The sequence below is a fragment of the Erythrolamprus reginae genome, chromosome 2 (assembly GCF_031021105.1).
Source record: "Erythrolamprus reginae isolate rEryReg1 chromosome 2, rEryReg1.hap1, whole genome shotgun sequence".
Lineage (NCBI taxonomy): Eukaryota > Metazoa > Chordata > Lepidosauria > Squamata > Dipsadidae > Erythrolamprus > Erythrolamprus reginae.
In genome coordinates, this window is record NC_091951.1 from 66,728,893 (window position 1) to 66,756,753 (window position 27,861).

A 27,861-nucleotide genomic window follows, 5' to 3' on the forward strand; every position below is an offset into this window, starting at 1 on the left:
AGCATGTCACGGCCTAAGCAAATAGTCCACCTCCACCTCAGAGCTTCATCCCATGTTCCCAGCATCGTCCTTCGCCAAAACTCATTGCAGAAAAGGACAGAATCATTCCAACCAATGTGAAACAGGTATGGAGGCCAGAGAGGAGACCCAGCCTATTTCAGCAGGGGTAGAGGAGGCACAGCATGGCCCAACTCAGGGATTTATGTTCCAGTCCCAGTTTGAGAAAATGGTAGAATGGGTTGGTGGCAGAGGTTGGGCTTCTAAATCTCCCAGCTGTCCATAGGTTCCATAGCTGGGATTTGAACAAGGTCCTTATACTTTTAAAACTCTGTAAATAAAATTGTTTTGATTTGACACTATTGATATAATTCATTCCTTTTCCTGTCTAATACAAGATTGGGATAAAAAAAATACCCGGGCAATGCCAGGTAATCAGCTAGTATTTAATAAAGTGACCCAAGATGACCAAATCAGTAAAGACTTGATATCATGTAAAAGTCAACAATATTCTCATTACAGAGTGTTCTTAGCGATGAAGTAAAAGATAGGAGTATAATACATTAGAAAAGAACAAAAAATGATATTCTGCCATAAACATTGGACTTTTAAGTATTACATATTCCCTTTTTAAATGGTAACTCAGTTTCTTTTTTTAACGTCTTTATTATTTTAAAGTTATAGTGATGATTTCATATTGAAAATTAAAATTTTAAGCATCACAGAATTTTAAGACCAGGGTTTCCATTCTTAGCATACATCTGCAATTGAAATTAATGGTAGACAGACAATTAGGAATAAGAAATGTAAATTTATCCCACTTGTTTGCAAGTGGCCCTGAAACTACTGTGTTCACTTTTATGCAGTTTTCTCCAGCTAGGCTTTCCAAAAGAATATCCAAAATTACACTGAAATGACCTACTTCTCTTCAGAATTTTGCCACCATGGCAACTGCATTGGATTTCTGGTGAAAATCATCTGCTGCCTGTGCAAGCAGCCTACCTGCAAACGGTGCCAAACAGGACATAATACTCACAGTTCAAGACAAAAAACAGTGGCTGGATAGGTAACAAAGTCAGATTCTACATACAATAGAGGCATTTCCGGGTGATATTTGATATTTGATATATGTCCATGGCATGAATATGTGTGTGTGTGTGTGTGTGTGTGTGTGTGTGTGTGTAGTGTAGTGTAACAGATACAATGCCTCAAGTGGTGCATCATAACGCCGTGAGAAAAGGACAGTAATTCAGATTTTTTTTTTTTTTAAACTGCATAGAAACAATGACCATATCTACAAAAATAAATCCAAAACACACTATATATCAGGGAGAGTGCTAGCACGACTGATTTCCCATATTATGTGTCAGTTCATGCTTCCCAATCACATTCACCAGGGGTGGGTTCTTCTTTTCTTCGCTGCCGTTTTGCTCCTCAAGACGTTTCACGCGTACACATCTATGCACAGTGGTAAAAACCCAGCTTCTGCATGTGTACAGAAGCAAAAAAACCCCAAAAAATCCAAGATGGAATTAGCTGCATTCTTAAATTCTACAGTTCTACGTGGATAAATCCAATATTAAACAAAATTAATTTTGCTTGCTATTTGGGCTTGGTCATTCTAATATATAAATCAATATTTCAAGCTTAATCCTCCATAAATCCTTAGATGAAGTCAAAAGCTATGTCTATAATACTTGAATATGATGCTGAAGAAATCAGTCTCCTGGCTTATTGACTTTTATATTGTGTATGTAGTAAACTAGCACCCACCCCTCTCCCCAGAAGAATGAAATATTCTAGGAAATATTTAAACACCCAGAATATTATATTTCCCTCATAATAAAAGGAGAAACATGTTCTTGGAAAGCAACCCCCACCTTCGCTAATAGCCCTAGAAAGGCTGGGCCAGCTTATCTATAACACAAAAGACATGGTCCTAAGGATATGATAGGATTAGCACTCTAGCCATCTAGCAACCGAACTCACCACATGGCACCTCGGGAGGTTATATCACCCACCAAGATTCAACCAAGCTTGGGACTAAAGACACTACAAAGTTACCCCTGCAGGGCCCCACACGTGTCTGACAAACAATCAGAATATATTTCTTACACAGGAACAGAAAGCTCCAAGGCGGGGCCCAAGAGTCTCTGTCTCTCTCTGTCTCTGTCTCTGTCTCTCTCTTTCCCTCCCTCCCTCCCTCCCTCTCTCTCATACTCAAAACCTTGTGCTCCTGTCCACCATTAAACAATCTTTCCAAGCAGTCTCCATGCTTCCAGTGTCTTTCTTCCCATTTGGAACTGAACCCAGATGGACATTTTTTCCAACAACTGTATATAGCTTGAAGGGAGCAGGTCAAGGACAACATATAGCTAGGGCTTTTCATTTTAAAAATTGTTACTACTGCCATAGTAACTTTCTAAGGATATTTTAAAAACAAAGAAAATAAACAAATGTTATCTCTTCAGATTTACTTTTATATTTTATAGCCTGCATACTTACAAGAGGAACCACATTTGGCTAAACTAAAATTCTAAATTAAACAGAAAAATTGTCCCTGCCTTGCTAGGCTGCTAGCCAAAATAACCAGAATAATATCATTTTTCCATGCCTCCTAGATGATGTTCTGCATGCCAAAATGTCCTAATAATACATACTGAAAAACAAGGCAAAAGAAAAGTCCTCTAAAAATTACTCTAACCAAATAGGGGAAATCTTTCAAAGGAAGCAGCAGAGCTCAACAATTTGGGCCAGATGCCAGTCCGAACCTGCCTTTGATACAAACATCAGAGAGAGGAATTCCCAGTTCATGCAAAGATCATAATACCCCAAGTAGCTGCTCTGAGGATTGACATTTGACTCACAGTAGTAAAGCAAAACACACACATATACATAAACACACCCCAAATTGGGGGGAAAAACCCCACCACCCTGTTTTTCCTGCATAACATGCCATCCTACAGAAGGCATGTTGCTATTCTCCAAATGTTCACTGCAAGGGTATTATGTGCATGGTTTAATTCTTTATGTTTTCAGGCATGTCAATAAGTCCTATTCCATTTTAGACATTCTCTTTTCCTAAGACAAGCATCTTAATTTCTTTGAAGGGATACAGTAGCAGAATGAAAAGCAAATCCTTGTGACAAAGGCGCAAATTTCTCCTCTGCCTAGAAGAGAGAGATCAACCTAAGTTGGACTTGCTTTTCTACTTTATATCTGGATAGACAAGCATTACTCATGAAGGAACAGGTCTGCAACCTGGGTATTCTTCCAGACTCACAGTTCTTACCTGGAGACCGTGGCTAAAGGGTCCTTTATGCTGCACCAATTCCAAATGTACCTGGTGCAGAAGAACCTAATTACTGCAATACAAAACTCCATTATTACCCAGTTGGACTACTGTGATGCACTTTAATGGGGCTCCCCTTAGATTGCAACTAGTTCAGAATGCTGTGACTCACTGATTTTAGTTCTGGTAGGACGTAAATCAGTTCTGTGGGTTCTGCATTTGATTATTTCTTTCTGGGTACAATTTAAAGTGCTAGCATTAACATATATATAAGCAAGCAGCCATGGCGATTACCCTGCAGAAACTATGTAGGGATGGGCAAAACAATATGCTTTTGCACCCAGAAAACTGAGGAAATGTTAGGAAGAGACTTAGACTGGTTTCTCTCAGTGCAATAAAAATTTAGTTTGAAAATGACCGTATAGTCATGAAGGGGGATCACAAAATTTCTGGGCAGAGAGCCAAAGTTGCCAAGACAATTTCATTTAGGATCGCTGGCTGTAAGCCAAAATCAGAAATATGCCCACTAATTCAGAGTGTATAAAAACCAGAACTCTGAAGGGGCTAAAGTTGCATCAGTTCCATCTGGAGAGACAGCAAGTGTTTCATCTTCCATCTGTCTTTCCTGTGTCCATGATGCTCCCTTCGGTGTGCAAGTGCTTTGTTCTGTTTCCAGGTCTGATTGTTCCGATTCCCCCTCATGGTTGCCTGATCAATCTGGTGTACAGGAGTCACCTGCTTCTCCAAATAAGTGGAATATTAACTGACCTTACAGAGCTCTATTTAATTTTGTTAACTATGTTTCCGCCTAGACAATTTTTCAAATATTTCCACGTCCTAAAAGAAGCTGAGTTTGAATGTTTGTTCTCTTTTCAGTTCCCTTTGCCGACAGGATTGTGCATCTTTCCTATTCCAACTTCCACAAGCCACAGGCAGGAACTAACACCGTGGCCCTGTGGATTTGGATAGTGAGAATAAGGGTGGCACACACATCCCTAAAAATAGTAAAAGAAATGTAATTGTTACTAAGCAGGATAGCATGTGTGATTGTCTAAATAAATGGCCTTAAAAGGAGGTGTGGTGTGTGTGGAGGGGGAGACACACAGTCAGGTTGCAAGATTCTGCTGCAATAGTTTTTCTCCGTGAAGTATAGTTCTAGCCTTCTTGCGTAATCTGCTTCCTGATCTGGTTAGTCTCAAAGGCCTAATGTCAGTCTCGCTGGATGGTTGAAATGGAGTGATACATTACTCATCCCTGCCCTGTATTATTTAACTTATACAAGTTATTAATTGTTAGTTAATTAAATTATTATTAATAATGCATGTTTATTTGTACAAACCTATACGTAGATCAGATTTTTTAAAGCACTATTTGACTACTTTTATGTTTAGTTTAAGAGTAGTTTTCAAGTTTTCAAGTGTCTGAGCACAGATTACCAGAAATTCAAACACGAAAAATTCAATACATACGTGAAAAGAATTGATCAGTTCCAAAGTCAGTTACCATTTTCTCCAACCAGAGATGCTGGATTTAAAATAAACCCAACATGTATTGCCCTACATGGACAAGTAATATAATTTCACATAACATCAACAGCAGAAACAAGAGCATTTTCTCGGGCAGACAGAAATATTTTTTTGTCACATATACCATGTCATAGCTAAACACCACATCAATGGCTAAACTGTAGCTGAGGAATGTTTTCAAATTTTCTTCCTTGTGGTTTAATTCAAAAATTATATTTTTTCAATAAAGCATACAGGCCACAGGATGTATTCTAAAAAGCCCCATATGGTGCTTTAATGTGTATTATTTTTACTCCCGTGCATAGCATTTTCATTTCAGTGCATAAAAGAAATGTGTTAAGATGAAATACTCAAGTGAAATTTAAACTAATTATCTGTCACAACATTAAATCATCTGGAACTTTCCAACAGACTGCCAAAATGCAGTCTAAAAACACAGAAGTGGTTTCCAACATATGTTGGAAGGTTAATATAATAATAATAAATAATAATAATTTATTAGATTTGTATGCCGCCCCTCTCCAAAGACTCGGGCTGGCTCACAACAATAATAAACAGTCTACAAATCCAATATTTGAAAAACAATTTAAAAACCCTTATAGTAAAATAATCACACAATCCATTCAAACCATACATAGTTGGAGGATATGTCAGTTATGTTACTGTCTCACTAAGCATTCTTCACAGATATAAAGTCAAATCCCCATCAAATTAAGTTTCACTTCTGATGATCTGATTGTCTTTTAGGGACTAGCTCTTAATTATATGAAAGAATTCAGGTGGTTATCCAGTGATGTCAACAATACCAGAAGATGCATTGCGTATTTGTTCAGTTATATTCTTAAGGTAGAAATGGAGCAGGAGGCATCTCTGATACATACTGTTTCAGTTTTTAAAGATCTCAAATATACAAAAACCTGGCTTTTGACTCCTACTGCCTTCAGATTCATTTTTGTTATATATAGAAACATAGAAACATAGAAGACTGATGGCAGAAAAAGACCTCATGGTCCATCTAGTCTGCCCTTATACTATTTCCTGTATTTTATCTTACAATGGATATATGTTTATCCCAGGCATGTTTAAATTCAGTTACTGTGGATTTACCAAACACGTCTGCTGGAAGTTTGTTCCAAGGATCTACTACTCTTTCAGTAAAATAATATTTTCTCATGTTGCCTTTGATCTTTCCCCCAACTAACTTCAGATTGTGTCCCCTTGTTCTTGTGTTCACTTTCCTATTAAAAACACTTCCCTCCTGAACCTTATTTAACCCTTTAACATATTTAAATCTTTCGATCATGTCCCCCCTTTTCCTTCTGTCCTCCAGACTATACAGATTGAGTTCATTAAGTCTTTCCTGGTGCATTTTATGCTTAAGACCTTCCACCATTCTTGTAGCCCGTCTTTGGACCCGTTCAATTTTGTCAATATCTTTTTGTAGGTGAGGTCTCCAGAACTGAACACAGTATTCCAAATGTGGTCTCACCAGCGCTCTATATAAGGGGATCACAATCTCCCTCTTCCTGCTTGTTATACCTCTAGCTATGCAGCCAAGCATCCTACTTGCTTTTCCTACCGCCCAACCACACTGCTCACCCATTTTGAGACTGTCAGAAATCACTACCCCTAAATACTACATACGCACAGACACATACACTTGTAGTTATCATCTATGAAAGGTCATTTTATTTTTTTAGAATTAAGCTCTGTTCCTTCGTACCATATTTGTAGATATAGATTTCATTTTTGAAGGATGTTTGTGGGGGTTTTAACTTCCCATATCTCTATCTCCAACTCCATTTATATAGATAGTTCTTGACCTGCAACAGTTCATTTAGTGACCATGGCACTGAAAAAGCACTATATGAACATTTTTCACACTTACAACCATTGCAACATCCCCATGATCATGTGATCAAAATTTAGATGCTTGTCCAACTGATTCATATTTATGATGGATTGCAGTGATCTGGGGTCATGTGATCATTATGACCTTCTGACAAGCAAAGACAGGGAAGTCAAATTCATTTAAGAACTGGGTTAATAACTTAAGAATTGCAGTGATTCATTTTAGAAGTGTGGCAAGAAAGGTTGTAAAATGGGACAACACTCACTTAACAAATGACACACTTAGCAACAGAAATTTGGGGCTCCATTGTGGTTGTAAGTTAAGATGTATCAATATAGGTGTATCTACATCATCTACATCATCTACATCTACACATGCACACAAGCACGCACACACACAAAATACAGTCATCATCTTCAGGCTGATGCTTTTGTCCTTGTGCCAGGGCGAACACAAAGACAAAAGCACCAGCCTTAAGATGACGAGTGGGACCTCATCGAAATGTTGCCAAAAATCTCTGAAATTTACACGGGAAGAAACCCAAATATGCCAAGACCTTCATACCTGTACCTGTGAAAATCTACAATATATATATATAAATGTCCACCCCCACCACTATTTATAAGGAACAAATGGCAGTTGCAAACAAACTATATCTACAGCAGCGCAAAGCTTACAACTTTAGCCTGATGATGGTGAATGTGATTTCACCGAAACGTCGCATAGACACTCAAAATATTACACGGGGCAAAACCCGAACTCAGAACAATCTACAGATATATGAATATGTATATGTATGTATGTATATATATACACACACACACATACATACACACACACACACACACACAGAGCGTATGTATATATGTATACCTACATACCCACATACATACACATATACATTCTTCTGAACAAGCTATGTAATTAGCACAAAGTTTCACCCAATCTTGCAATTCTTCTCAAATGTGGATTCTCTGAAAGCTTTTTGTGAATGAGTTTCCAGGCCATTTGTCAGCTGGTTAGCACCAGGTTTTTGGAAACAATTGTTAAAATTAAACAAACAGGGTTTAAAGCTGGGTAAGGAGAAAAGGGGAGGAATCAAAATAAATGTACAGCACAGATTCTGTTGTCAAAACAGACCTTGTTCTAATTGCACATATTTGGATTTAAACCAGCACTGGTACTGTGGACACACATACCTATGACTCTGAACATTCAGTCTCTAAGACTGTCAAACAACGATGACAACACTTACTGTTTATAAGGAAGAGTACAGCTTTTGAGTGATTGAAGATGATATGGGCCATCACAACATGCCAAAAAAGGACAGAAAGTCACCCTGTTTACTTCTCAGGTTTTACATTAGTATCTCCTCTTAGAACACACAATTTCACAATACTAACACTGTCCTCAAAATTAGTCAAAAGCTTACTACTGCAGTAATGGTTTTTTTTAAAAAACTACAATTGTTTTTTCCAATTTTGAATCACTCTATTAGGTACAAAACAATATATACGACTTACAGCTTGATGAATTCCATTCTTCACTTCTTTACTCAGCATGCCTTCAAATACAAAGGAATCACCAAATCTTTCTGCCTGAAGAAAGAAGGAAGGAAGGAAGGAAGGAAGGAAGGAAGGAAGGAAGGAAGGAAGGAAGGAAGGATCAGATAATTAGATAGCAATTATCTTCACAATAGCAATTGTTAAAAAATATAAGTCAGGGTTTTATTTTGGGAAAAATATGGTAAATCCAAGTGCTATTGCTATACTGCTCGATAGTGCTTTATAGCATTTTCTGGGCAGTTTACAGAGTCAGCATATTGCCCCCAATAACCTTGGTCCTCATTTTACCAACTTTGAAAAGATAGATGGGTGAGTCAACCTTTATCCAAGATGTGGATAAAACTTGCCTGCAATTCTTCATTCTATTTACTGTGCCACCAGGGCTCATAATCTGTTCCTTACTCAAACTCCCCTTTCTCATCAATTTCCTTTTAAATGTAACCTCAGAATTGCTTTTAGAAGTATTATTATTATTATTATTATTATTATTATTATTATTAATTAGATTTGTATGCTGCCCCTCTCTGTAGATTCGGAGTATGCCTTTAGTGATGGCATAAATTGAGATTTTTCAAATTTAGATATACAAAATGTGTCTTGTGTTTTCAAGTTTGTCATATGTGTTCTGAACTACCGTAATAAAAAAATATAGGCAATTTTAGAAGTAGGTTTTTTCCCCACTGGTAAAAGCAAAAATGTTTGACCTGCAAATCAGCAATTGACTCTTAAATCTGTTCTATCCATATACTGCAATAGCAGAAGATGTAGGGAACAAATAGATAATAAGCACATACATCTGAAATAAACATACCCATAACTAATGATGATGTTTTTACATTGCTAGAAAGCAGCAGTTTTTTCAGATTGCTATAAAAAAATATCTACTTCTCTGGAACTGATGACTTTTTGTCTGGCAATACTATTTTGAAGTAAGTCTATCTCTGTGGCAACATAGAAAGATATTCAATGTACCAAAATTAGGAATTCTTAATTCCCAGCCGCTATACTATTTCAAAGATAATTGCACATAATCCTTGCAGGTTTACCAAGATCTTTTCTGTCCTGAAAAGTACATAGCAGTGTATTTCTCAGCTGAATGCATTAAAAGCATGCTAAGCCTAAACAAAACAGAGGTTATGATGGGATGCATAAACCAGACATTTCTGAACTGAAACTTTATTTACCCAGGAGTTTTTCCATTATAAAATATAGCAGCACATGTTAGTGTAACTAAATTTCATTAACTATAATTATATCAGGCACTGGTTGCAATTGATCACCAAATCCAAGCTCACTTTTTAAAAATATTTACAAAAACTTCTTAAAAATTAAGTAAACTTTAAAAAACCCTTTTTATTATTTTATTTTTATTAAATAATTTAACAGCATTCAGCATAATGTTGAGTTCTAAAAAAATTCTTTGGCACAATCTTTGTTATTAAATATTGTAGGCAGGTGAATCAATATTGTAACTATTTTGGGCCGATACATATTTTATATGTCAACATTTCCCAGGATTTTGCCTTCCAGGGGTATATAAATTTAGTTCCCATTCCAGCACGCTGGTTTGGGATGTCAGACAGGGTAGACAATCATATTTCAACATCATCACCGAAATAATGTAAAATAGGTTTTGGCATTTGCTTCAGGATTCTGCCTCCCCAGATTCTTCATTCTCTGCTGATTCCTCCTGACTAATGAAAACACTATTGGACAGCATTTGGTAACATCTTAAGAGACAGATTTGAAGAATTATTTGTCACAGATTAGCAAAGCTGAATGCCATATTGCTGAACTATAAAAATGCTGCAATCACAAATGTGTATTTTTCTAATTCATTCTAGAACTTGGACCCTAATTCATTTTGAATATAAGAGATCACATTATATAGAATATAATTATAATTATAATTATTATTATTTATTAGATTTGTATGCCGCCCCTCTCGGTAGACTCGGGGCGGCTCATAGCAATGATAAAAACAATATACAATGACAAATCTAATAGTTAGAATCTAAAATAACAATAATACATTTTTAAAAAGTCTAAAAAACAAGAAAACCCAATATATAAAAAACATACATACAGTCATATCATACACAAAAAAACCCTACATAGGCAGGGGGAGATGTTTCAGTTCCCCCACGCTTGATGACAGAAGTGGTTTTAAGGAGTTTACAAAAGGCAAGGAGGGTGGGGGCAGTTCTAATCTCTGGAGGGAGCTGACTCCAGAGGGTCGGAGCCGCCACAGAGAAGGCTCTTCCTCTGGGTCCCGCCAAACAACATTGTTCAGTTGACGGGACCCGGAGGAGACCAACTCTGTGGGACGTAATCGGTCGCTGGGATTCGTGCGGCAGAAGGCGGTCTCGTAGATACCCTGGTCCGGTGCCATGAAGGGCTTTATAGGAATAGAATAACTTTGGAGGTCTTCTAGTCCAACTCCCTGCTCAAGCAAGGAAACTTTGCACCATTTCAGACAAAATGTTATCCAACCTCTTCTGAAAAACTTCCAGTGTTGAAGTCTTCACAACTTTTGGAGGCAAGTTGTTCCACTGATCAATTATTCTAACTGTCAGGAAAATTCTCCTTAGTTCTAGGGGCTGTTTCTCCCCTTGATTAGTTTCCATCCATTGCTTCTTGTCTTGCCCTCAAGTGCTTTGTAATTAAGCACACTGATCTTTATTTTCATATCTTTTTCTAGGCTCTTTAGCTATGTACTTATTTTTCTTCTTCATTAATGCTTTTAATAAACAATATGTGTCTGGCTTTTTTTACTGCTAGATGGAAACTGTGAGGATATGATTAGGCTAAAACCAGCTCAGATTAAATCACACAATATCAGAACTGCTAACACAACTTAATTACATTGGTTTGCCCGAAGGAGCTGGTTTGTGACTAGGATTCCCTGGATTCTCAGCTCCTACTTAAACAGCAGATGGGAACCATGGCCTTTCCTTAGCTCCAAAGGATGTACTGATCTGTTGGGACCAATATATTCTGCTGATAATAATCCTGTAGTACTATGATACGTTCTGTACGAAGTGAATTCAAAATGCAGCAAATAAAGTATTGCTGGGACAACCCCAGCAAGCTAGGATAATTCTTATTTTGAAAGTGCTACACTGGTTGTCTGTAGATTCCTAGGCTCAATTAAATACATTAATTAAAGTTCTGTATGATTGAGTTTCGGAAATCCATAGTATGAAACACCCTGTCAAACTTGAACCTCTACTACTGATGACAACTAATTTGGTGATCAAGAGAGCTTTTGTAGCTGTCCTTCCTTAACAGGCCCATAAACAGATGATAGACCTTCTCAGTGCCGGTCAGCATTTTATGGAATACCCTTCTTCCAGAGGTATAGATAGTCCTGATTCAGCTAAAATTTTGTAAGCAAGCTAAATCAGCTTTATTCCAGTGTATGTCTGACCCCTAAAAGAGATGAGTTTCATTTTAATGATACCAATAGTATTATTTTTTTACTTTGTTTTTTGCAAATGATTTGTTGTTTCCCATCTATAGTTCATTACGAATAGGACTGCAAATATTGTAAAATAAAGTATAAATATAAATATTTGTTGTTTTTAAAGTTTTAAATAACTCTGTAATATGTGCAGAAAATTCTTGTTACTGGGTTAATAAATAAAATAAAGGAAGTCTGGTGGCACAGTGGTTAGAATACCATACCTCAGGCTAACTCTGCCCATATCCAGAAGTTCAGTCATGACTGGCCAATGTTGATTCAACCATCCTTCCAAAGTCAGTAAAATGAAGACCCAAATGACTAAGGGCAATATGCTGACATTGTAAACCATTCAGAGGGTGGTGTAAAGTACTATGAAGTGGTATAGAAGTCTATGTGCTATTGATATTGCAAAAGATCCAATAAATAGATACCTTACAAAAAAAGGCATCCTTACGACTGCTTTTTAAATAGCTCTTTTGGTCTTCTGATGGAAGACGGATGGGTTGTATCACCCACTCATATCTTCAATTCCATCTACAGACACCATAATGACAACACACTTTGTAGATATCAGAAGTTATCCAGAGGAACATGCAGAAGGCAGACCATTAAGCAGCAACCTTGCAGTGCCGATTGAAGGGGAAAGGAAGGGACATCCTGACCTACAGTAGTAAAATCTTTCCATATGCCACTTTTCTGGCAAAAATATGCAGCCCTTGCTAAGACTATAAGGCATGTCACTAACTATTGGCCCTGGATAAAGGAGGAGAACTGAAGGATAAATGGATCAAAGCAGGTGTTTGCTCTACACAGAAAATTTGCTGAAATCTTCTATCATCCTGGATTGATACTGTATCCTGAATCTGAACCAAACTGTCATCTATCATATACATTATGTACAATTTCCCAGGCTACGATTTCTCCTATAGCTCTATAATGGTAGGCAGAGAATAGGAATGTAAACTGTTGAAGATGAAGAAGAATATCCTTTCTGATGTGTGCAACATTTACCTGCTACTGTCTTATAATAAGCAATAGTGGTGCATGAAAAGTAGTGGTTAACTTTTCAATAAGCTCCTCTAAGATGCTGCTACTGATAACCAATCAAGGACCTCCTACCCTCAAAACGTCGCTACAGAGCACTGCACACCAAGACAACTAGACACAAGAACAGTTTTTTTCCGAACATCATCACTCTACTAAACAAATTATTCCCTCAACACTGTCAGACTTTCTACTAAATCTGCACTTCTATTCTACTAGTTTTTCTCATCATTCCTATCACCCATTTCCTCCCATGTTGACTGTATGACTGTAACTTGTTGCTTATATGCTAAGATTTTTATTAATATTGCTTCTTCATTGCTTATTTGACCCCTATGACAATCATTAAGTGTCGTACCACATGATTCTTGACAAATGTATATTTTATTTTATGTACGCTGAGAGCATATGCACCAAGACAAATTCCTTGTGTGTCCAATCACACTTGGCCAATAAAATTCTATTCTATTCTATTTTGTTGGGTAGTGCAAAAGCATTTTTGTTCAGTGCAGATTTTAATTTTTTCCTCCAGAAACACTATGTTCACTCAAATAGGTCAACTCTCAGTAAATTATGTCTTTGTGTGGGTTAGGCCATTTCCTTTGTGCAGAGTGTTCCAAAACAATTCATCTTTAGGAGATGCAGACTCCAAATGAAGAGCTTCTGGGACCTGTTTTTGACAGGATCCTTTCTTATTCTACAATTAGAGCAATTGTTATAAGAGATAAATATCCAGGGAATTGGATTTAGCATTCTGAAAAGAACAAGTACCTCTAATGCAGTGTTTTTCAACCAGTGTGCCGTGGCACACTAGTGTGCCGCGAGACATGGTCAGGTGTGCCGCGAAGCTCAGCAAGAGAGAGAGAAAGAGAAAGAAAGAGAGGGAGAAAGAGAAAGAGAGAGAAAGAAAGCAAGAGAGAGAAAGAAAGAGAGAGAGAAAAAGAGAGAGAAAGCAAGAGAGAGAGAAAAAGAAAGAGAGAAAGAAAGAAAGAGAGAGAGAGAGAGAGAAAAAGAGAGAGAAAGAGAGAGAAAGAAAGAAAGAAAGAAAGAAAGAAAGAAAGAGAGAGAGAGAAAGAAAGCAAGAGAGAGAGAGAGAGAGAGAAAGAGAGAGAAAGAGAGAAAGCAAGAGAGAGGGAGAGAGAGAGAAAAAGAAAGAAAGGCAGGGAAGGAGGGAGAGATAGAAAGAGAGCAAAAAAGAGAGAAAGGAAGGGAGAAAGAAAGAGGGATGAAGAGAGAGAGGAAGGAAGGGAGAGAGAAAAGGAGGGAGAGAAATAGAGCGAAAGGGAGCAAGTGCCCCATGATTTTGTATATGTATAAATACAGTATGCTGCAGCTCAAAAAAGGTTGAAAATCACTGCTCTAATGTATTGACAATACGAAGTAAATTGCTGGCACTGATAGGTTTTACTAGTATGTCCAAGGATAACAAAACCTTTTATAGTATTTGAGAATTCTTGTGGAGGAATATCTTCTCTTTTTCCCAGGCCAACTTGATATCACATAAGACATTCCTCTGATATAGTAAACACGTATCTTCAACTCTCAAGCTCTATTTGGACACAAACAAGACTGCTTTGCAAAAACACCAACTTCCTTCACTTACCTCTGTAACATAGCCAGTAGCATTCACAAACTTCTCAAACTCTGTATTACTGACTTCGTAGCGATCCATGAAAAAATGACCAATGTGGACTCTCCTTCCAGGCCCTTCTCCATCTTGTTTTATAATGGGCTCATCAGTTCCCATTGTAAAGACTCCAGCTGGAATAGGGGCCATCTGCAAATTGAAGAAGACTCTTTCAGACATACATAAATCTTTAAATGTCTTCTCTCTCTTTTCTTACAGGATGTAGAAATAACTATTGGTGCATATCTTCAAAGTTCAGAATACTATCAGCCAACAAATGGGTGGCACGTACATTTAATAAATAAACAAATAAGACATTGTGTGAAGTATACTCAGTGAACTTCAGTAACAAAACATAAATTGGGCAATCCATGTCCAGAAAACCTGTGCAATTAGGCAGATAAATCAGAGGTACAAAAAGTAGGAAGACAATCCAAATGACTGGGCAGGAATTTCAGCTGTGAGATCTTCAGTCAAAAGGATATATCAAAATGGTGACTATACATTGTATGTAGTGGCTAGTGGCAAATATTGTTAAGAATTATACAATTTTAAATCACACGTTCAGCTCAGAAAACACAACAAAATGTAACTTTTTTCACAGTTAATTTTCTGAAGTTGAGATTGAACTTACCTGATCATGGGCAATAATTTTTGGTTATAAGAAACAATACAGCTAGAGGCATTCACACTTCTGTGGATATGGGATATATGGGGAAAAGTGACAACCATGTTTCACTTCAGACATTCAACAGTCACCCAAATCAGGAAGCCAACCTTTACCACAGTTGCTAATTTGTACATAATTCATAAATTGGTCTTAGAAATATTCAGACTCCTATATCTTTCCATGTATTGCTTGTTCCATGTCTTTTTGGCATCAGTGTTTGTAAACAAGATCTTAATGGTACATCATTAAGATAGCTTACTAGAATAACAAGCAAGAAGAGATAAAAAATAATGATGTTGTTTAAATTCCTCTCTAGAGAACCATTTCAATAGAATACCTCAGTGGATACAACTAATTTGCTCTTGTCCCCAAATTATTACGTCAGACTACTAAAAACTTCTGTAAATCTGCAAGAAAGGTATCAATTTAAAGCTAACTTGTGGGCTAAATAATAAGATTAAAAAACATTGGGCTATATTCAGTTATAGTTTGTTTAAAAATTCCATCTTCTTGTAAAAAATACATCTTTAGTTAACTGTGTCACTTGAATTACTATCCTTTCCTTACTAAAACATGTTAAAAGAAATTAATTTTAATCGGTGGCAGTATCATAATGCTCCAAATGAGTTCTAGAAACATTGAGACAATTCTTCTCAAAGAGGTCATATAATATCAGGAGGAAAAGTTTTTCACTTAAGCTTGAGCCCAACTAATTTTGTGAGTCATGCAATGTAATGCAATTATCTTGTTTTGATTAGATTTTTGACACACATTTTTAAAAATACGATACTACTGCACTTGGCATCTCTAAATGTAATAATACCTACTGCATTATGCTAGAATTTCAAAACACTTAGGGAACACCCAAACACCCCCCCCCAAGTATGATTTGTGAAAAATTACATGCTATGAAAGCATAGAAAAACACGTATTAAACATAAAAAGATGTAAGTATGAAATATAATCAAGTTACATAAGCAAGACTAAATTTCTAAGCACATGATACCATATGGATTCCTTTTTAAAGGTAGATATTATTTATTTATTTATTTATTTATTTATTTATTCAATTTTTATGCCGCCCTTCTCCTTAGACTCAGGGTGGCTTACAACATGTTAACAATAGCACTTTTTAACAGAGCCAGCATATTGCCCCCACAATCCGGGTCCTCATTTTACCCACCTCGGAAGGATGGAAGGCTGAGTCAAGCTTGAGCTGGTGATGAGATTTGAACCGCTGACCTTCAGATCTTCAGTCAGCTTCAGTGGCCTGCAGTACAGCACTCTACCTACTGCGCCACCCCTTATTGATAAGATAGGGACCCCCAACTTTGGATAGTCCAGTAGATTAAAGTGGAATTCTCACAAAATAATTACCTGCCTCCCTTCTACTCATTAGATCAAGAAAATGATATTGCAGTTGAGCTGAAAGCAACAGAACACAATGGCATTCCTTCTGAGATCAACAATGCACTAGACCAGTGGTTCTCAACCTTTCTAATGCCGGGACCCCTTAATACAGTTCCTGATGTTGTGGTGACCCCCAACCAAAAGTCTAGTGCCAATTCTCCCAACAGAGCTTTAAGCTGATTGGCAGGAAGGTCAGAGGGACACCCCCACTGTAAATGCCTGATTGGTTGGATTGTAAAAATATGTTCCAAGGTGCCAGAAAAGAAGCTTTAGTTCCTAACACCATGGGAAATTTGTCCTTTCCCATGGTCTTAGGCGACCCCTGTGAAATGGTCGTTCGACTCCCAAAGGGTTCCAACTCCCAGGTTGGGAACCACTGCACTAGACCCAAATGCTTTGCAGGTTTTCCAAGACATCTTGGAAGACATTTGTTTGAAAGGGAAGATGCTGAGTGACTTTTATAATACCCTCATTTGTGGCTCTCAGTAAAAAAAAAAAAGGGGGGGGGCTAAATCAAATTGCAGAAACTACAGAGTACTGTATCTCTCTGAGATCTGTTGCAGGCAAGATTTTTGCCCACATTCTCCTTGAACAGGCTTGTCACTGCCTCAGAAAGGAAGTCCTGAAGGCACAGTGTAGCTTTCAGCCAGAATGGAATACAGCAGATATGTTATTGGCTATGAGGCAAGTCAGGAGAAGGACATTGAGCACAACAAGCTTCTTTACTCTGTGTTCATTGAACTGACAAAGGCACTTGACACCATAAACAGAAAGGCTCTTTGGATCATCCTGAGATGTTATGGATGTCTGAAGAAATTCATGAAGTTGATCAACTGCTTCATAATAGAATGACAGAACAGATACAACAGTCATTCATCGGCTAGATTTCCTATTTCTAATAGGATAAAACAAGGTTGTGTGCTAGATCCAGTCCTGTTCAATTTGTTCTTGCATGTTGTGATGTGCTGTCCAGGGTTTAAAAGAAGGTGTGTTTATCAAGCACTGATTGGACATCTCTGTCTTTGACCTTTGCTGCACAGAAGAAGTCTTTCAAGAAACCTTCTTTGATGACTGTGCACTTCTGGCTCACAAAGACAGCAGTCTATAGTTGATGCTGAACAAATCCTCAAATGCTGCTATGCTTTTTGGTCTCCTTATCAGCCTGAATGAGATTGAAGTACTTTATCAGTCCATGCGAAATACAAAGCCTAAAATCACTACTGATTACATCCAGCTGACAAATGTTACCAGCTTCAAATATATAAGAAGCACTGTCTCAAGTGCTAGGTCTTTGGACAAAGAAATTGATTCCAGGATCAGAAAGGCCAACCAGGCACTGGAATAGCCAAACTCACGCACTCACTCACTCTCTCCCCATCAAGGACACCCTACAAGATAAATAATAGGAATTTGATCCTGACTTACTCAAAGTTGAGTCAGCCTTCCATCTTTCTGAGGCCAGTAAAATGAAGACCTAAATTGTTGGTGGCAATATGCTGATCATAAATCTCAGGTGTTATTGCTATAGCCAACAGGACTCTTGTGCCTTTAAGTGGCACCTTTAGAAATTCAATAAGCAGAATATTTCTCAAAATTGACATAAAGTTTCAGCAGCTTTCTAGCGTAAAGCTATTTTTAAAAGATTCACAAGGACCCATTATGCCCAAAGCTTGGAACAGAAAATAAAAAATATACACTTATAAAAGGACTTTCATTGAGTCTATTTATTCCCAAAGTTTGGACTAGATATGAGATTAGCCATCTTTCCACATTTCTAATGAGCAGCAGGTGCTTAAGTACAGAGAAATCAGTGTCAACATCTGGGAAAGAAAAAAAATCTAAATTTATTTTTCTTAAACTTTCCCTTAATATTTTTTTTCTGTGCCCATCTTTGTTTTCTTTTGATCAAAACATTCAACAATGTATCTTTTCCTTTCTTCCTGACAGGTGACAATTAGAGTCCTTGTTCTGAGCTGAGCAGGTATTCAGAGATAAATTTGCTCAGTTGCTTTTGGAAAACACAGGAAAGCAGAATTTCAAGTATTTGGGGATTAAATCAACCAACAATGAGGAATCAGTGCAAAATCTCGCCTAATATTGCCAACCTGCATAAAAGAGGAGGAAGAGGATGAGGAAGAAGAGCCAGGAGGAGGAAGAGAAAAGAGGAAGAGGAGGACTTGGGACGTCTCATGGCTCAGCATTGCCTTAAAACCCTATTGTAGCAAGTTTTCACTCTGTACCCACATAGGTTATTTTAAATATAAATGTAAATCTATATTTTTAAAATCTTGGCATCTTTTAAGATATGTGAACTTCAGCGTCAACTCCCAGAATGTGTCACTAGTATAAATCATATACTTCCATTATACATCGTTATTAATATTACTCTTGAACATGAGGGTTGGTTAATTCTCCACTCAGAATTAAGACACTTACCAAACTTTTGATCTCCCCCCCAACCCAACCTCCAAAATAAGTCCATGAGTATATTCCACTATCTTAGTCCAATGGTTAAGGCATCCGCTAAAAACCAGAAAGTCTAGTCCAACCTCAACATGAATGCCAGCTGGGTGACTTTTGGCCAGTTGCCCTCTCTCAGCCAAAATCACGTCACAGAGTTGTTACAATGGTAAAAATGGGAGGAAGGAGAAGTTTTAGGTATGTTTGCTGCCTTGAATTATTTATAAAAATAATAAATGTGGGCTATAAGTAACTAACTAACTAAAATTTGCTTTGAAAGCTGCTTTCAGAAGGCAGGTTAGAGAGTTATTGCAATTATTCTTTGCTCTACTTTTTCTGAAGCAGTGATGGTGGCCCCATCTGTTACAAATAGCTGGCCCTACAAACTTGTAAGGCAGAAGGTTAGGAGTGGGAGGAAAATATCATCAAAGCTGGAAAGAACTGCAATGTGACAAAAGTACACACAAAGCTTCCTTCCTGCCTGCCTTTACAATTAGAAAATATGCTAATATTAATAAAATTATAGGCAGAAATCTTCAAGATTTTTTTAAAAGATTTATTTTATTTATTTATTGTTAGAGTTGAAAGGGACCATGACGGCCATCGAGTTCAACCCCCTGCCCAAGCAGGAACCCTATAGTACACCAGTCAAGTGTCAGTTCAATCTTCTCTTAAAAATGTCCAGAGTGATGGAATTCAAATATTTATTTATTTATTTATTTATTTACTTACTTACTTCTTTATTATATTTATTTGTTACCCACCTTGCCTCAAGGCAAATAGAGATAGACCATAATGGCTATTCCTAAAGTAATTTGATTTGATTACATGAATTTTCTTGTTATAATTTTGGAGTAAATCTGTTGTGATGCTACTATGTTTTAGTAAAAACATATACAAATATAAAATAAATGCCTTTATTTATTTTGGCGTAAGAATTCCCAGTTGATAAATATTCCATTTCAAATCCTCTGAACTTCTCTCCTCTATTGATACAAATTAAACTAGGAGACAGAATTCCTAATATTTGTAATAATAAAAATGTGATCAAAATAAATTTAATTCCAAAGCTGATTTTTGAAGTCTTTTAAATATTAAGTCATATTAAAAAAAATAACCTCTTTATTATGGTCAATAAAAAAAGCATAAAAATACTTCAGAACCTAAAAAATAATTATTATAAAATTCTACCAGGTATAAAATAGAAGGATATATTTAAAAATAAAAGTCTAAAAAAAATCTAAGAGAAGAAACAGGAGCATTAAATGGATGTAGGGTAACATAATGGTAATATATATGCAGACTATCACAATACGGAACACTGTAGATTGATGACCTAATGCCTATTAATGGCATAGGTCATATGACAGATTTTAAGTGCTGCTGTGCAAAACTGGCAACATTATAGGTTGTAAAGTAATAGGTTTGGTATCTGAAGATAGCAGGGAGGTGATGTTTCATAAATATCTAGTGGTTTTATCCACTAGATATTTATGAAATAATGCTGAGGTGAGGCTAATACAAATGTTACAATACAGGCACTGGAGTCTTACTGGATGCTCTATTGTTTCTGGGTGTCCAGAGTCACAGGGACATTGTCTCTCCAGATAGGGTATCTTTCTCTACAGATATTCAAGGACAGATGAGAGGACAGTATGACATCATGCCTATAGGAGACGAGCAGGGTGAGCTGAAAGGTAGGGTTAAATGTGTCAACAGTTTAGAATCATTGCACAGTCACAAGAGATCCCAGTCCAACCCCCTGTGAATTCCCCTGATCCCATCTAGCACAAATTAGGTTGAACTGTTGCTCAGATTGTGTGTATGCAGCAACAATAATTCATTCTATGATTTGAACTCCACAAATGTTCCAAGTAAGTTGGGCTGACAATGTCAGAGTGACAGCCTTTTAAGTTTACATACTTTGAGATTGGTTAAGTATGCCATAGGATTCACTTGTTGGATTCACTGTCAATAAAGTTTGGTAGCAAACAAATTAATTGAACACTAGCTTTAGTCAGAGGGGCGGCATACAAATCTAAGTAATAAATAAATAAATCCTGGCAAGATTTGAGAACCTTGTTGGTGTGGGATCAGTTTCAATATATGCACTTAATCCCAAAGTTATAAATGGAAAATATTTGGCTATAGCTTCAATTTTGACTAATTTCCCATGAGGACATGACATTAAGGGATTATCCCTGTTTAAAAATAATGGATAAATTCCTTTCCGCGTATTTTTAGTTTGGATCAGTTCAATTGTGAGAAATCCAATCTTAGATTATTTTTGGTGTGTGTGTGTGTGTGTGTGTGTGTGTTAGTTTTACATTAGTGTCTTGCAGTGTATCCAACTTGAACATTGTATTCAAGCAATGTATTCAACTTAAGCATTTACTTAAATGTCCTAGTACAGTATACCCTTCTCATAAAGTATATAATTCTACTGAATTTCTCTGTGATTCTTCTGAACATAGTTCTTTAATGTATAATACACAAACATTGATAAATACATGCAGCACCACACAAAATAATAGGTGTTTGATTTGTTCACAGTAAGAAATCTTTGCCTTCTAAGTGGCTTTTCATTATAGGTTGAATATGTTCATTACAGACAGAGTGATAGCAGTCAAAGAGTGTTTGTACGTTTAAAGCATTCAGGAGTGTAAGCGATGCCTTGTTAAAAACAGGAAAGATAAAAAACAGTAATAATACCCACTTCATCCTTGGAAAGTACCATTATTTTGCACTACCAATACTTCCTGCTGTATTGCCAGTTTGGTTTCAGATAACAGAAAAATCTCATAAATAAATCCATCAAAGCAAACATTGATACTTTATTTATCTACCCCATCTTTATTACTTCATAAATAACTCAAGGTAGAGAAAATACATAATACTCTTACCACTTATTTTTCTCAGAGTAAAAATTCTGTGATTTGGGTTTGTCTGAGAGAATTATTGGCCTAAAATAACCCAGAAAGCTTTCATGGTTAGGGCAGGCCTAGAACTCCCAATCACCTGGTTTTCAGACCAGCACCTTTATCGCTACACCAAGCTAGCTATTAAAACTACTTTCCCAATTATCTACCCTAAGGAGAACTATGAAGGATTAAGGTAAATAGTATAGTTCATGCAGTACATAAGAATAGCTCAAGTGAAGTTTAAAGAGGTCAAGTAGCAGGATCTTCTCCTCCAAGACAGAGATCGCCATGATAAAACAATCAATATCTTCAAAGGAATATAATTCACAAGATAAGATACATACTGTCTTTCCTGGGTATCCCCATCAGCAGAGAAAATGATAGCAAATTAAGAGAAGGATGGCATAGAAATCAAATCATATCAAATCAAATCAATAAATAATGTGTCTATCAAAAACAACCCATATTAACCAAGTGTCCATTATTAAAATAACAACCCACCCTCTCACAACAGGAGCTGTTTATTCATTATTCAGGCAAGCACATACAGTACCTTAGCAATCAAGAACACCAAAAAAGTCTACATCATCTTCCAACAAAATGAATATTCACACAACTTTATCAAAAAGTATCTGACCAATCAACTCAATACAGCACAGCCAACACAAGCTGTAAAAAGGATAACATCAAAAATATGAAGAATTTGGATTTGATTTAACTTCTCATTAAAGGACGATCACATATGCAGGTTGCCTAAAAGAAGACATGATAAGGTCCGAAAAGATTTTAGGATCAGCTGAGAACACAATTCTGATTGGCAATTACAAGTGCTGCAGTATCTGTTGAAAATGAATTTATGGCCTGCTGGTTTCCATCAGAGTAAGTTAATAGGCAATTCTCAGATAAGTGAAAGGCTTTACCTAATTCGAATGTAAAGATATGAGAAACCAAGTGACGCTAGAACAGCAGTTACCAAGAATAAGAGTGTCAAAAGGGAATAGCATCATGTCACATACAGTCAATGATCATAATATCTGGTTAGCACTAAAGGTAGTTAGGAGAAGATGATAAAGTGTTCATAACAGTGTGGACCATCCAGTTATTTGTCAATTGTTTAGTGCAAGAGTAGATGCGGCCTATAATGTTTTTAAACCATTTAACCTAGAATGATAAAGAGAAATAGGACTTGTAAAGGACAGGAGTAAGTCTATCCGAAACACCATAGGTTAGGTCACATCATATATAAAAGGAAAAATATATTAAGTGCATTATGCTATGCTTGTCTAGAAATGCAGGGAAGATTCAACATATGAATCTCAGCAAATCAGTTATTGTGGTTTAGAATTGGCAATGTACTTACCTGGTAAGTAAGTGTGTAAGTAAGTAAGTAAGTTTGATAAAACCTGGCTTATATTTGGACTGATGATTTGCTTTACTTTTCTTTTTTTATAAAACTTTTCTCTTTCAATCAGTCCTGTTTGTGAATTTCTGGTTTCAGTAGTCATGTGTGTGCTAGCCGGCTGATTTTCAGCCTTTGGAACGGCTGTTTTGCCCTCTGGATGCTTCAAGGAAACTTCCTTGAAGCCCTGGAGGCAAAAAAAAATCACCCAACGGACAAACCACAAGTTTGGAAAAATGTACTTCCGGTTTGCTGTTGTGTTGTTTTTTGCACTCTGGAGGGTTCATGGAAGCTTCCTGAAGCAAAAATTTTGGAAGGAAGTACAGAATGAAATAAATAATATGCTAAACATTAATTGGATAATTACGAAAGAATTAGCAGTACTAGTTAAATATGGGGAATTACGAGAATTTAAAGAAATCAAAACAGCAGCTTTGGAAAGCGCTCAAGCAGTAGTGGTATTAGGGTGGAAGGATAGCAATAAATGGACAATCCAGAATTGGTACTGGTACATCCACTTCAAAATTATGGAAATAAGATTAAATAACTTTAATGAAAATAAATTGGAGAAGCTGATGGCACGATGGAATACGGTGAAAAATTATATCTTAAGTAGAATTTATGACGACAATGTGAAAAATAAATTCCAATCACTTTTTGTATGTAAAGAAATATAAACTGGAGTTAAGGAAGAAATTGAAATTTATTGCAAATAATTTAACCTCCTAAATGGTGGTGGGGTTTTATTGGTGTTGGGCACGTTTTCTTTTAAGTATTTTTTTGTTGTTGTTGTAATAAAATTTAATTAAAAAAAATATTATATATAAAAAAAGGAAGCTTCCTGAAGCCCCAGAGTGCAAAAAAACCAGCACAACGGGCAAACTGAAAGTGCATTTTACTGAACTTCCGGTTTGCCATTTGGGCATTTTTTTTCATGTACCAGGCTTCAGTAATGCCTGCGCGCATGTGCAGGGTGTGAATGTATGAGAGGGAGGGAAGGGGTGTGAGCACATGCATGCATGCTAACACACTCACACCCCCTCTTCTGGCACGCAAACCAAAAAAGGTTCATCATTACTGCTCTAGTTGGTTGGAGAAAAGAAAGAAAAAAGAAATTCTAACCTAAAGTTTAGTGGAAAATGCCAAAACGCTGGAAGAGAAATGTTATCAAAGAAAAACAATAAAACAATAAAAGTAAGTACTGTATGCATTTGATATACTGGCCTTTCACAAAAGAACTTGATGTCCTTTTAAGGTGATTTTATTGTAAAATTATTTATTTTTTAGGGTGTCCTTGACATCTGAATAGTTTGTTTTAGCATCTGAACAAATATCATTTTAAAATGAGGCAAAAAATCATTTAGAAACAATCCATATATAGCCTGCCTTTCCCCCCCAATTGTTCTATACACACATACACACACACACATACACACACACACACACACACACACACACACATTGCTCCAAAAAATAAAGGGAACACTTAAACAACACAATATAACTCCAAGTAAATCAAACTTCTGTGAAATCAAACTGTCCACTTAGGAAGCAACACTGATTGACAATCAATTTCACATGCTGTTGTGCACATTCACCTTTGTACAGAACAAAGTATTCAGATCTAGGATGTGTTATTTGAGTGTTTTCGTTATTTTTTTGAGCAGTATATTTAAATTCCTAAAGATAAAACTTCTCCTGCATATGCATGCCAATTGTTTCTGGCTCCTAAATTTCTCTCTGTTGATAAATAATTGAAAACGAAGAAAAATTGGAATTTTTTAAAAAGTGTAATAAATGAGCAATAGAAGTTGAAATAGCCATCTATTTAATACCTTTCTGGTACAATGCCCCAAATCCTGAGCTCGTAAAGCCTTTTGTAAGTGGAAAACTACTTTTGCTAGAGCCAAAAAAGCTCTAAAACATTAAAGAGCATCTATAAAGTTAGTGAAGTAAAAAAAGTTGAAAATTTCCTTTTAGTGTTATCAACATAGTTAAATAGTTCTAGTACAAAAAGACTCTTTGCATCACATTCTAGGGCTGGGCCAGGTTGGGCTTTGGCGAAACAAAATATGAGCCAGTTGCCAAATATCTGAATTTTGATCACATGACTATGGGGATTATTAATGTATAAACAGAGTAATCCTTGTTTACCAAGGTTGTACACACACAGAAATGTTTAGATTGAGATTAGTTTTGAATAACTACTCACCACACAGATATACTAAGTTGAATTAAAGTTTACTTTGAGAAATAACATATTCAGATAAACAGTCATACACATAAGTCAGAATAACAATCCAAATACTGTATTACCAAGTAGTCTTTCTTACCAGTTGTCTTTATCATAATCAATAAACAAAGATATCAAGCTTAAACACATTTTAGCTGTAATACATAACTACAATACGGAGCATACAGAGAATTGCAGAGCAAACCTAACAGTGAGCAGCCAGACAAGGAGAAACAGAGAGGGTGACTCAGAGAAATAAGCTATAAACTACAGCTCCCTCTTGTGGCAGTCTACAGCCAATATATTACCAACCCAATAGTTATGGACAGTCCTAACAGGGATGCTGCAAAAATTATAAGAGTCCAAAAGGATCATAAATTACTTTTTTCAGTGCCATTGTAACTCAACAGCCAATAAAAGAACTGTTATAAGACGAGTAATATCTATATTACATGAATAAGAAACAAAGGTATGTTTTGTCTGCACAGATGACCCCATGGCTGCCGTCAAAACAGAGCTGAGATGCCCCTCTTGGCTTGCTCCATCAGCCACGTGAGTCCCCTGGGATGTGGGCATCACTGTGTTTCTCCGGCGTTCCTCCTACACAGCCCCACCCACTGCTCCTTCCTTAGCGTTGGCTTGCCAGCAACACAGTGGTGGGTGTGGTAGGGGTCGGGCATGGCACCTCCACCCAACCCCCACTATGCCTGCCGCTGTGTCACCAGCCAACACCGGGGAAGGAGCAGCGGGGCATCTGATCTTGCAGCCAGCAAATGCTGCCTCAGGCGCCTGAACCATCCGATCATTGTTGCCCTTCTCCCTGCAACTGCCACTGCTCTTCAGGGGTTGTTGGACTGCGCAGGAAGAATGCCGGAGACAGTACAGTGACACCCACAGCCCAGGAAATGCGCACAGCTACTGCAGCGAGCCAAGAGGGATGTCTCGACCCCGCTTTGGCTAAGAAATCTAATATGCTTAATACTTAGATGGGGATTATTTGAGAAGAAGATGGCCTAGACCAGGATATTAAAACAAAATCCAGGAATAGAGAATGGCAAAGGTAATAGGTGAGCTTGATTTGATAAGTTTAACTTTTAAGCAAAATTCACCTGTTCAAAAACTTACCTTGTTCTTAACTAAATAGTGCAAAGGGGAGGAATTACCATTCTCTGCTTGGTGCTAAAGGGATTAAAGTTCTCCCTTGAAGAATCAAGCAGAGCACTATGTGATCCAAGAAACTCTGACCTATAGCAGTGTGGGTGAACACTTTGATCTCTGCTGCTGAAATTCCATTCACTTCCTGGAAATTTGTGCTGTGAAGGGAGGTCAGAGTGTTCTGCCCCTCCCTTCGCAGCACAAATTGCCAATAAGTGAATGGAAGTCATCAAATGATCTATGATCCTCTGATCAGGCCTCCACCAAGTCAGTTTCCTTATGCTACACTATGCCATGTCTTGCTTTAACTATGGTTAGCTGATTTATCCACAATTTGCTGGAAACAAACAGACAGTACCTCCAAAATGTAAAAGAAAGTATATATTTTGCAATGCTTCCATTGCCAGATTGACTGAAAAGAAACATCAATTTATAAATAAATGGTACATATCATGATTTATAAATTTTTAATGCATATAGGATAAGAAACACAGAACTGAAAAAAACATCTAGCACGTTTTAAGTTATGTCAGATACTCCAGCAACGCTGTTACACCTGCTACTCGCCATCCCATCATTAAACCTTCATTCTTCATTAAAGCCACTAATCTATTACCCCGCTTACCTACCTTCATGCCCTCTTTTTTCGAGCGGTCATTTGGCTGCTGGGAAACATTCGCCTCCAGAGAGTATTTCCGTGCAGCTCTTTCCGCGCTGCTTGCCCGATTGTTGCTGCAACCACAGGCTCCCTGATCCTCTTCCCCGGGCTTCCCACCTTCTTCACTATCGTCTAAGCACTCTGCGAACCGCAGCCATAGAAGCCAGCAAGCGTAAACCACCCGAAGCAAACTGTACCTGGGCGCAGCCATACTGCAAAGAAAGTCACGTGAAAGAGGTCAGCTGACCACTTTCCTCCCTCCCCCGGTCCTTCTCCCCCCCCGAAAATATACAGTATTCGTACGGGATTTTCCTCCCAGCGCGCGACGGTGCGCGATGGTAGGAAAATCTGGACGCCTGTTTGTTTTTGCTAAATCACTTTATAAACTGAAACTAAGGATTGATTCTATTTTGAAAAAAAGCTGCTTCAGTTGCCCAGCTTTAGGAAGTGAAAGGAATACAAGGCAGAAAATAGAAGTGTTTAAATGAGTTACTAGGTGTTTTGTATTACAAGAGCTCCAGGAATATATATTTTTTAAATCGTATTTCAGCAAACGGAGTGGTTTATCTTCCACTGCATCTGGTGA

At 37.2% G+C, this 27,861-nt stretch overlaps 1 protein-coding gene across 1 annotated transcript in view; it reads right to left on the reverse strand.

The window, feature by feature from the left end:
• SUMF1 (sulfatase modifying factor 1) overlaps window positions 1–27,496 on the reverse strand; it is a 54,209-nt gene extending 26,713 nt beyond the window's left edge. Inside the window, exons 1-5 of the mRNA XM_070736721.1 lie at window positions 27,247–27,496; window positions 14,346–14,519; window positions 8,191–8,265; window positions 3,290–3,340; window positions 920–999 (exon numbers count right to left, since the gene is read on the reverse strand). Coding sequence (XP_070592822.1) covers window positions 920–999; window positions 3,290–3,340; window positions 8,191–8,265; window positions 14,346–14,519; window positions 27,247–27,486 — 620 coding nt within the window. The 5' untranslated portion in view covers window positions 27,487–27,496. The remainder of the gene's footprint in view (window positions 1–919; window positions 1,000–3,289; window positions 3,341–8,190; window positions 8,266–14,345; window positions 14,520–27,246) is intronic.
• Between the last annotated feature and the right edge of the window lie 365 nt (window positions 27,497–27,861).